Here is an 11,594-nt window from a genome sequence, read left to right on the forward strand (position 1 = left end):
TCAGAGCCCGAGCAAGCCGCAGTCCTAAGCCAGAGGAAGCTGGGCGCGTTCGGAAGCGGGGAAACTACAGCGCCTTCCCGGCCTGGGCAACTTCTACAGGTTGCGAGGTTGGCAATCTGGGTGGGAGGTCCCTCCCTGACTAGGCCTTGAAATCCTGCACCCAAAAAAATATTTGCGAAGAGAGAGGAAAGGCACCCCGGTTTTCCGACCGCGCCCCCACTCCTCCAGGCCCAAACTAGAAGGCAAATACTTACTTAGCCTCGGAACCAGGTACTAGCAAATACTCGGCAATACTGATGTCTTGTTTTTTTTGCTCTGTCCTGACCGCAACGCTGTAGCCAATTTAGATATGCTATAAATTTAAGAGGTTGCTATGGCCACAGCGCGCCCATTGGCCGCCCGGCACCCTACGTGCCGCACCACGTCACCAAATCTGAATAAGGATGCGCGAATTAGGCGGCGGCCAGACAAAGATGAGGATCCGGACCGCTTGAAAGTGGGGGAAAGTGCCGGCGCCTCTGCCAACCGGGAAAGCCGCTCGCCAGCGCCGAAGCCAGTAGCCGCCTAGGACACCAGCTCTAGGCTGAAGCGAGCGCCCGGGCGCGACCTGTGACATGAAACTGTGACCGCCGCCGCCCTCCACGCCACTCTGGGCAGTGCAGCTCCAGGCCGGAGAGCGTCGGAGGACTTGAACCCGCGAAGTCTTAGTTGATCCGTACCGGACTCGCCCCTGCCGAGGCCTCAAGACCAGGGAGACTGAAAGCCACCGCAGCCGGGACCGGGAGGCCCTAAGGGCCCAGGGGTCCCAAGGAGACGAGGCGGCCTGAGCCGCCCGGGGAGCGCGGCTATGATGGTGCACTGTGCCGGCTGTGAGCGGCCGATCCTCGACCGCTTTCTGCTGAACGTGCTGGACCGCGCGTGGCATATTAAATGTGTTCAATGCTGCGAGTGCAAAACCAACCTCTCGGAGAAGTGCTTCTCCCGAGAGGGCAAGCTGTACTGTAAAAACGACTTCTTCAGGTAAGAGGCCCCGCCGCGCCCTGCTGCCTGCCACTGGCTGGCCGGAGCTCCACCGGGGCACCTCGGGAATTAGGAGACCAGGAGACCCACCCCAGCTTAGAGGGGAGGCTGATAGGCCTCTGCCCTCTTCACGCACTGTCGTGGGCTCCTCGTGAGAAGCTAAGGCGAGGAAAGAGGACGCTGCTTAGCTGCCTCACCTTGGGTCTACCAGACAGCAGAGAGCGGCCAGATGGCAGAGGCAACTTGCTCTCGGCCCTTTCCCCACACCCGAGTCCCCGGGACAGAAGCTTCAGGACGCACATTCCCAGGTCCCAAAGGTGCTCCAAGAGTTCTGAGCAGTGGGGGCTTTTGGTCCCAATACTAACCCTGAGCCCAGAGGGTAATCTGACAAGGAACAGAAACTTCCCAGTTCCAAAGGGCCCAGGCAGGAAGGGCTCTTCTAGAGATGAGGGACCGAGGACCTTCCCTTGCCCCCCACCCCCACCTCGATCCATTTTCTCCCTAGTTGGAAAGGTACTGAAGAAATGGAGGCTGAGAATCAGCAGGTCTGTTCTGCGATGTGTCAGCCTCCCTTCCCAAATCCATAGCACACACAGACCAGGACCCAGTGCCTCTGTGAGCCTCAGTTTCCCCAGATGGGAAATGCTAAGGAGCAGCCTTGAAACCTGTAGTGTTTTCGATGGTTGCTCTTTCTGCACCCTGACAGGCTTTGTAAGTCTGAATTCTAGGCACTGAGGGGGCGTGATTAGCTCACCAGAGGAGAAAGGCAGCCGCCTGCCCCAGTGGCTGGGCACTTGGGAATTTGAATAGGAGAAAATGTCAGCCGCGCCTTTACACGTGTAAACTCCCCGGCCCCGGAGGCCCTGGCGCCCCTAATGTGGCATGCTTGCGAAGCACCTAATGATTTTTGATAAGGTGTATATAGCCAATTATGCTGCCGGATAAGGCCAAAAGTGACTTATGGTCTCTAATGCCCCCACTACATCAATGTCACCCAAATTCACTCTGTTTAGAGACATGGGTGTGAGAGGATGGGGGGGTCCCCCCAAGGTACTGAGCCCTCTTCTTACTCCCCACACAACCTCTACCCCTTCTTGTACTTATTGTGTGTGTGGGGGGGGGCGTACTTTCTTCCACAGTCCAAGGAAGAAAGAAAAGAGATTGGTTCAGAGGCAAGGGAAAGGGGGCTTTGGAGTGATCCTAGGTCCCAGCTGAGGACTTAAGTGAAGCTTCTGTCCCTATTCTTCTGCCCTCCGCCGCCTGCCAGGGCCAGAGATGGGGGAGGAGGTTGTGTGTACAGAAACTGACTTCCTGTTTCCAGAACTTACTCCTCTGAGAGCCTCTTATCCCCAGCTCCTGCGCGGGGGTGGGGGTGGGGGGTGTCCAGCAGGTCTCACAGGTAGCACCAGAAGCCAGAGGAAGGTTATGGCATTCATTTCTGCTTGGATCCTCCACCCTGCTGCTAGAGACAGACAGTAGTGGTCCTATCTGGGACATCCGCTTCCCAATCCAGAGGGCAAAGCTAAGAATGATGGAAACCTGGCCTACAGGTTTTAAATGCTTTATGGGCTCCTAAAACAGCCAAGATGTATTTGGTGGGGACCTGAAGGCAGGGGATGTATCTTGGGACACCCTGTCTCAAGGCTACTCTCCCACCTCTTCTGGTCACAGCACCATGGACCTTGAATCAACACACTAAAAGCAGGACGACCTGGCCCTAAACCAGCTCTGATTAGGGAGAGCAGAATTAGGTTTCCATCTGACAGATATGGGCATGAAGGTAGCTGGGAAACCACAGAGGGCGGGAGGGAAGAGGTTAGCACTGAAGAGGATTTGGACACCAGGCCCACCTCCCCACCTCACAGTGACAGGCGCCTTGTATCCACAGGCGCTTTGGCACGAAGTGTGCAGGCTGTGCGCAAGGCATCTCTCCCAGTGACCTGGTGCGCAAGGCCCGGAGCAAAGTCTTCCACCTCAACTGTTTCACCTGCATGGTGTGTAACAAGCAGCTGTCCACCGGAGAGGAACTCTATGTGATCGACGAAAACAAGTTTGTGTGCAAGGACGACTACTTGAGCTCCTCCAGCCTCAAGGAAGGAAGTCTCAACTCAGGTATGAAGGCCTCTTTCCTTTCTCAGCGTTCCTCCTGACGCAAACGGGCTCCAGCAACCAGCCCGGCACTCTCAACCGTCACCCCGCGCTTGCTCTGGGCTATGCTGAATTCAGCCCAAGATTCATCTTTTGGGGGCTGCTTCAGGGCTGGAGAGACAGAGCCGATTCTACAGGAGAACCCTAAAGCAGGCTCTTCTCCCGCCTTCCCCCAATTTAGAACTGAAAAAAAAAAAAACCATTCGGTGTCTTTTGAGGTCCTGGTAAATTTTAGAAGGACCAGCAGGTTTACCGCTATTTGGAAGAAGGCGAGACTGGGCGGGAGGAGGTGAGACGCTACAATGTGTTCCCACTCCCGGGGAAAAAAAGATTCTCCAGAGGGTGTGCCCCGCTTCCCCGGGAGCTTCCAAATTTGGGGGGCTCTGAGAAGACTCTTTCAAACCAAACCTAGTCTGGGGGGAGTGGGTGGACGCCGATTCCGGGGGAGGGGTGTGACTGCTTGGGGCAGAGAGGTCTTCAGAAACGGGTTTCTGAATTGGAGACAGATCGCGCTGATGCCACTGTCCCCAATCCGTCCGCTCCGCAGTGTCATCCTGTACGGACCGCAGTTTGTCCCCGGACCTCCAGGACCCGTTACAGGACGACCCCAAAGAGACCGACAATTCGACCTCATCGGACAAGGAGACTGCTAACAACGAGAACGAGGAACAGAACTCCGGCACAAAGCGGCGCGGCCCGCGCACCACCATCAAAGCCAAGCAGCTGGAGACGCTCAAGGCGGCCTTCGCGGCCACGCCCAAGCCCACGCGCCACATCCGCGAACAGCTGGCACAGGAAACCGGCCTCAATATGAGGGTCATTCAGGTACGGCCGGCGGGCCAACCCTCCCAACCAGCAGGCGTGCTCGGGTTGGGCAGCCTAGCCTTTGAATCCTCAGGGCCTGGCGTAGGGGGAAGTCCATTACTGCGCCCTTTAGAAGAGGGGACTTTTGAGCTAAAAGATTGATACTGTCCCACTGTCCTGGCAATGTGATTTTTTTTTTTTGGACGAGGTCTCCAGACCTCTCTGAATTTCATCCACCCCGTCACCCCACCCTGACCAGCTAATGACTTAAGCCTCTCCGGCCTCCAGGACCCCTTCCTCTCCAACATAGAGAGGGGCGATGTCCTCGCGCTCTAGCGTTGGCAAAGCGTCAATCGGGGGGCCTGGTTCCGCAGCCGCGGGCGAGGGCCTGAAGGGGTAGGAGGCTTTTATAAAGCCGTCAGGCCGCGGGCAAGCCGAGGGCCAGGAAGCTGGAGCCTTTATGAGTCACCCCACGGGTCCGCGAAATCCTTCACCCTTGGCTGGTTTGCCGAAGCCCCTCTCCGCCCCTCCAGGACTAATCCGTCCCAGCCCTCGCCTCGGGGGAGTCGTGGTATGCCCAAGGCGCTAGGACCCAGCAGGGCCAACCTCAGCAGGAGTGTGTTGGGGGGGGGGGTCACTCCTGACCCCAAGCTCACTGCCCTTTCTTTCGCCTCAGGTCTGGTTTCAGAACCGAAGGTCCAAAGAACGCCGCATGAAACAGCTGAGCGCTCTGGGCGCACGGAGACACGCCTTCTTCAGGAGTCCGCGGCGCATGCGTCCCCTGGGCGGCCGCTTGGACGAGTCTGAGATGTTGGGGTCCACCCCGTACACTTACTACGGAGGTAAGGGGCGCTCTGCAACTCGGCCCGGGCTCACAGCTATTCTGGGCCTCCTAGCGTTTGGGGCCACAGTAGGGCAGTCTTTATTTTTCCCCACCCACGCCGGATATACACAAAGCCTTTCCTAGACAGACTCATTAGCATAGCCTACTCACCCACAGGTATCTCCTGAACAGGAACACCCACACAGGACACTTGAACTCACATACACGCCCGCTCGCAATGAGACCTCAGTGAAACAACCAGACGTAAGGTCCACACAGGTGTGGTCCACTACGCTCAGGAGAGTCCTACAAACACACTTATACACACTTCCTCGGTCATACTGGGGCAGCGCCCAAAAAACGCCAAGTACCTTTCGCCGCCCACTTGGCCTTACTTCCATTATCCACTGCCGGTAGCCTGGTGAGCTTAGGGAAGGCTGGAACTCCTTACCAGCTTGAGGCAGGGGAGAAGGGTTCTGCCTTCTCGAAACTGACTTCAAAGGTAGCAAGCAATTCTGCTCTGTTAGAGACACCCTAGATTCCGCGTGCGGAAGACTCAAACGCCTGTATGGATCTAAGGTCCACTCGGGTTCAAGTAAAAGGGTTGGTCTAGAATGGGGCAGGGGGAGGTGATGCTCCGATCATCTCCGGACCCATCTTTGGGTCTAGGGAGAACGACCCGTTGGTTTGCACAAACGACGTTCCTGACGTCGTTAATAAACTCAAGCCTGCTTGCTCAGATCCTTTCTTCTCTTGCTCCCTAGGACTAGTGTCCTATCCCAGCACCCCATCTTCCTCCCAGCTCCTCCAGCCTGGCCTGCTCCCTGGGGGGGGGGGGGGGTGAGGGGCTGCAAGCCTGCTCCGTTTGCTCTCCTCCGTGCGGAGAATTCACTGGTCTGAATTCCTGAGCCTTTCCGATCTATGGAGCCACCGAGAGTCTCACTAATAGCACTGTGTTATTACTGGTCTGCTAGGGTCTCCAAACCCAGCTGGTGAGGCTAGCAGTGGATTCGGGGACAATGCCCAGGGTGGAAAGGCGATGGAAGCCCGGCAACCCCGTAGAAAGAGGACCCCTGGCCGGACTTCCACGTGCGGAAGCCTGGGAAGTTTATCTGCAGACTAGGCCGAGGTTCCTGGAAATTGCTGGGGGGGGGGTGGGAGTGAACCGGTGATTTTAACATGGTAGCGGGGGTCCAGGTTGGGGGAGCCGAAACTGTACGGTGATGGGCGTGTCCTAGGACGTCTAATCTTTCCGCCTAGCTTGTCCTTGGCACAAAAAAATCTCAACCCGAAGCCCGGAGATAGTGGGGGCGGTACCCGCCTGGAAGCCTCTGCCGCAACCTGAGTAATTAATCAAGATTTTCAGGGGGACCAGCCCACCCCTAACTCATCCTGCCAACCCCTCTCTCTGAAAGCCTGCGGGACAGGGTGGGGGACAGAACACCAGAACCCCTTTTTTCTCCGAAAACGGGACGGGGGGCTCAGGACTCCTCAGCCCCCAGCCCAGCAGCCCCGCCTAATCCGCACTGGGAGATGCCGGTGGCGGCGGCCGGTAGCGGGCGAGAAAGGGGCCGGGTGACGGGGCCCGCGGCTCCCCGTGGGAGCTCGGACAAAGCCCCAGCTGCGGCTTTTGTGCCCTTTTCAGACAGCGTTTGTTCCAATTACCTCCGGCCCGGCCGCCATATGGGCGGAGGCGGCGCGCACGGCTCCAGGGCCGCGGCCTTCCCTGCTTAGCGCGATCCCTTTCCGTTCCTTTGAGTGGCCCCAAATTCGTATCTCTCAACCTCCCAAACTTTCGAGCAGAATGGAATTGAGATTTTTCAAAAAGTAATTGGCGGCCGTTTTAGCTGTTACCTAAACTGCCTCCACTCCAAGCAGGTCTCCAGGCAACCCCACTCCCATCCCCGATTTGGATAGATTTCAGATTTCGGTAAAGGAAAAAAAAATGTGGGTGACCTGGACATCCAGAACTCGACTGTACAATCGGACCGCGGGACTGAACAAGGGGAGTGGAGTTCCAGAAGAAATCCTGGCCTCGGAGAGGCCGGTTTTCCCGCTGTTGCTGTTCAAAGCGGGTACTGCCTCCCCCCAATAGGCTTAAGGCACTCCTTTTGTCGGGGTCCTGCACCCCAATCCAGGAGGGGGCGATCTGGAGTGGGGGCAAATAGTATTAGCAGAAGCAATTTCTTGCTGCGGTTTGAGCTCCTGACCCTTGAGTCCTGAATCCATGAATTTGTGGGGAAAATGTTCGTTTATTTGGGGACAAAGACCTTTGGAAGAGTTGACACAAATACTACAATATAACCTGGGCGTCTAGAAAGCTCCTCTGGTTACAGAGTGGAGACCCGAGGCACCCCCGCCTCCCAGGAACCCGCAAGTGGTCCTGAACTGGGGTCCCCTCTCCGGAGTCGCTGAGCTTGACGGTCTCCACTGGGAGGAGAGCAGAAGACGCCGAGGCTGCCCCTGGCTCTGCGCCCTGCTCACCCCGGGTCAAGGCCCCCTGTCCGCCGCCTTTTTGAGCTTTGGCAGCTGACCTGGTCCCGCTTCTCCCTCTGGGGCCACGTTCTGGGTCGGAACCCCTTTGGTGTTTAGAGCTGCGGCAGCCACTTTGTTCCCGCGTTCCTCTCCAAGTCTTGCAGTCACCTAGTCTAAGGCGATTCCTGGTCTTCTCATTTTCTTGGGCTCATCCGTACCCTCACCACGGCTTGCTTATTATTTGTTTGTTTGTTTGTTTTTCTGTCTCTCTCTTCCTGTCCTTGCGCTCTCTCACCTCAGTAAAATTGGCTGTTCGGGGTGCGGTGGCACGTCTGGGGCTGCCGATCGTTGTCTCCATGTTCATCCCTCTTATCTCTCACTAAGTCTTCCCTTGGCTCCGCACCTCTGACCCCTGCAGGCTCTCTCCCCATCTCTGCTATTCCCTCCCTCGCTGCCTATGTCCCTCATTGCTCCCCGTTCTTGTAAGTTCTAGTCCCTCAGCCGTTGCGTATTTCTCTCTGCCTCTTCTCCAGCCTTACTCCTGGCCCTCCTCGGCCTTCCGTCCCCAGGGTCTCGGGCTTCCTCCCTGGGCCTCTGAGGGCCTTCTTAGGTCTAACCTAGGGCCAGTGGCATGCTTTCCTGCGCCTTCCGCATATTTGTATCCACAGGCCTATCCATGTGCCATGGCCTTCGCTCCCTCGGGTCACCTCTCCCAGGTCCCTGAATCCCTGTCGGTTTTAGCAGTTTGTCCTCACGCCACGTCTTATCCCTTGTCCCTCCCTCAGACTACCAAAGCGACTACTACACCCCAGGAGGCAATTACGACTTCTTCGCTCACGGCCCGCCATCGCAGGCTCAGTCCCCGGCCGACTCAAGCTTCCTGGCAGCGTCGGGACCCGGCTCGACGCCGCTGGGCGCGCTGGAACCGCCACTGGCCGGGCCGCACGGTGCGGACAACCCCAGGTTCACCGACATGATCTCGCACCCGGACACGCCTAGCCCGGAGCCTGGTCTGCCCGGAGCGCTGCACCCGATGCCAGGAGAGGTGTTCAGCGGCGGGCCCAGCCCGCCCTTCCCCATGACGGGCACCAGCGGCTACAGCGGACCCCTGTCACACCCCAACCCCGAGCTCAACGAGGCGGCCGTCTGGTAAGGCCAAGGGGCCGGGCCGCCCCCTGTCATCGAGCCCTGAACGCTTCCTGGGTCACTCTCAAGAGTCCTCTTTTGGATTCGCACCCACCCGGCAACTCGCATCTCCACCCTTCAGAGCTTCGGCGCGCGACTGCGCAATTTCTTGGGACCAAAGTCAATATTCTGGAGGGTCGAGATTCCAAGCACACCTTAGACGCCCGCGGGACCCCCCGCCCACATCACCTCTTTGAACTAAGAGGGGATTGGGACCAAGGAGAGGAGACCTTGGCGCGGCCCCTCCCTGCAAGCCGAGGCCATTGTGAAATCTTATTTCTCACTCTTTCTCTTTAAAAAAAAAAGGTAATAAAGAGAGAGGTTGAAAGGGAGAGGGGAGAGAAAGAAGAGGAAAGCCTCAGCCGGAGAAGAAAATTAGACGACCGCTGGTGAATGGTGGCTTTGCGGAAAGACAAATCCACCTGCGAGTTGGCGCCCCCTGGTGGCGAATCTTGAGGCTCAAGGTCAGTTAGTCCAGGAAACTGCGCGGTCAGGACTGGGCCAGCCTGGGCCCAACTCCCCCCCGCTCCTCCATACTTTGAGCCTGAGGGCTGGGCAGGATTCGAACCCTCCGACGACCCCTGCTCTGTCCCTGAGCCGGGCGCCAAGTCGCTGGGCGTTTGCCCAGGGATCACTCTCCCTGCCCGGGGCCTGGAGGCTGGGCCATCAGGACAAACTATACTTTTTTGGAAGTCGGACGCTCCTAGTTTCCTTATTTTGTATAAAGAAGAAACAAATAAAGTATGTTTTTGTGTTTACTGTTTATTTATTGTACTCTAGTTATCTGGGTCTGGACATTTTTATATTTTTAAGAGGAGGGTGGGGCAGAGTGGGGAAGGGGAGTCAGAAAGAGGTTTACCAAAAAAGCACACAAAAAAAAACCCACAAAAAAAAATAACAAAAAGTCAACTTTTTTTTAAAAAAGAAAGATTAATAAAAAAATCTTTTCTCCCTCAGCTCTGTGTGGTCTTTTTTTTTTTTTTATCTACTATCTTGAGAGTCAGGGTAGGTGTCCCAACATTACATCTTGACAGGTATAAGGTCCCGGTCCCCATGCACCAGGGCAGTGAGAACCCTTTCATAGAGGTCACCTAAGACCATCAGAAAACACAGATATTTACTTTAGGATCCATAACCATACCAAAATTACAGTTAGGAAGTAGCAACGAAAACAATGTTGTGATTGGAGTCCCCGCAACATGAGGAAGATCGCAACTTTAGGACGGTTGAGAACCACGGCTGTAGGGGCATTAGTTTGGGTTTTGGTATCTTTTCTTTTAATGATTTGTTTATTTTTATTTTATGTGAATTGATGTTTCGTCTGCACGTATGTCGTCTGTGTGAGGGTGTCGGATCCCCTGCGACCCAAGTTACAGACGGTTGTGAGCCGCCATGTGGGTGCTGGGAACTGAACCTGGGTCCCCTGGAAAAGGAGTCAGTGCTCCTAATTGCTGAGCCCCTGGTGGTTTCTTTTTTAATTTTGTTCTGTGTGTGTGCAGAGGTCAGAGGACAACATGCTGGGAGTCAGCCGTCTCCTCCCATCATGTGGGTCCCTACGCTAGAACTCTGGCAGCAAGCGGCTCTACCAGCCGAGCCTTCCCGCTGGCCCCACTTTGTGCCTTTCTATGGTGGAGGATGTTCTCTCCTGCTTTGATGTAGTCACAAGCCAGTCTAGCACGTAGTAGGCCTTTGGGATGACTGTGGAATGAACACGCTGGTGTACACCTCTAGTCCCAATGTTCGCAAAGCTGAAGCAGGAGGTGTAGGTTCTAGGCCAGCCTGCGCTGCATAGTGAGACCTTAGAGAGGGAGGGGATAGGGTGGGGTTCTAGTTTCACCCCCATTTATATTGAATATAATCCCAGGCGGCTGTCAACAACAGCAGAAAAGGGTACAGTTGTATGGCAGACAGCAACAGACACAGTTGTCTGTAAAGCTATTATGAAGGACCGTGGGAAGTGGTCTGTGATTCTCCAAGTCTCCCGAAGCACCTCCTGTCTTCAGAAAAAAAAAAAAAAAGACTAGCTAGAAAGAGCCGGCTAGGACTTTTGTTGTTATTTTGTTTGGGGGTACAGAGTCTTGCTATATAACCCAGGCTAGCCTCGAACATGTGGCAAGACCTCCCTAGCACAGAGATTACAGGCGTGCCCCGCTCCAGTTGATGTGTGTGGTGCTGGGGATCGAACCCATGACTTCATGCATCTGCCCACTGACTGCATATGAAGCCCCTGAATATGACTTAGGAGGCCTGAGGCCACACCTCAAAACAAGCACCTCACTCCTTTCTACCTCTGTTTCCCAACTTGAAAAAGTTGGTGTCAGAGAGACTGCTTCTTTCGGTCCCTTCCAACTTGGGTCTGACAGAAAGACCAGAAAGACAGAAACGGTATGAAAATGAATGGCCATGCCCTGCCTTTGGGTCCCTTGTCCTTCAAGCTCAGATGACGGGGTTGTCCCATTTTAACGCTGGTGAGGTGGGGGTGGGGGTGGATAGGCAATGGGCAGGATGAGCTACTTGAAATGGGCACAATGACAGGAACCTGTTCGGTTGTCCTTGTGGTCATCGGAAGTTTCCCGCAGACGGCCAGCTTTCTCCTCCCTTTGCCCTACAGCACTCAGGTCTTCATTAGAGCTAGCTGCTCACTGTGGAGAATTTAGAGAGCTCAGATCAACAAAAGGCAGAAAAACCCCATTACCCAGAATGTCAGGCACTGTGGTGAGCTGGGCCTGCGTGTTCTCTCAGCCTTTTTCCTTTTGCTTTTGAAACCCAGGGCTGTGTCCGGCAAATAGCCATGGAGTCACGGGCTGGCTCAGAACATCCTCCAGGTTCATGAATACATGCTAGACCAATGGTTCTCAACCTGTGGGCCATGACCCCTTGGAGGTCCCATATCAAATATCTATATCACGTTCATAACAGTAGCAAAATTACGGTGGTGGCGCACGCCTTTAATCCCAGCACTCGGGAGGCAGAGGCAGACGGATCTCTGTGAGTTCGAGACCAGCCTGGTCTATAAGAGCTAGTTCCAGGACAGGGTCCAAAACCACAGAGAAACCCTGTCTCGAAAAACCAAAAAAAAAAAAATTACAGTTATGAAGTAGCAATGAAAATAATATCATGGCTGGGGGTCAGCACCGCA

At 55.5% G+C, this 11,594-nt stretch overlaps 1 protein-coding gene across 1 annotated transcript; it reads left to right on the forward strand.

The window, feature by feature from the left end:
• Nucleotides 1–488: 488 nt before the first annotated feature.
• Lhx5 (LIM homeobox 5) lies at nt 489–9,267 on the forward strand. Its single transcript, XM_041648981.1, has 5 exons — nt 489–1,020; nt 2,909–3,132; nt 3,716–3,993; nt 4,649–4,814; nt 8,056–9,267. The coding sequence occupies exons 1-5, from the start codon at nt 848–850 to the stop codon at nt 8,421–8,423; spliced, it is 1,209 nt and encodes a 402-aa protein (XP_041504915.1). The 5' UTR covers nt 489–847; the 3' UTR covers nt 8,424–9,267.
• Nucleotides 9,268–11,594: the final 2,327 nt, after the last annotated feature.

This window comes from Microtus oregoni, unplaced genomic scaffold, assembly GCF_018167655.1.
Source record: "Microtus oregoni isolate MIOR12 unplaced genomic scaffold, Mior012 000003F_ref0000135, whole genome shotgun sequence".
Classification (NCBI taxonomy): domain Eukaryota; kingdom Metazoa; phylum Chordata; class Mammalia; order Rodentia; family Cricetidae; genus Microtus; species Microtus oregoni.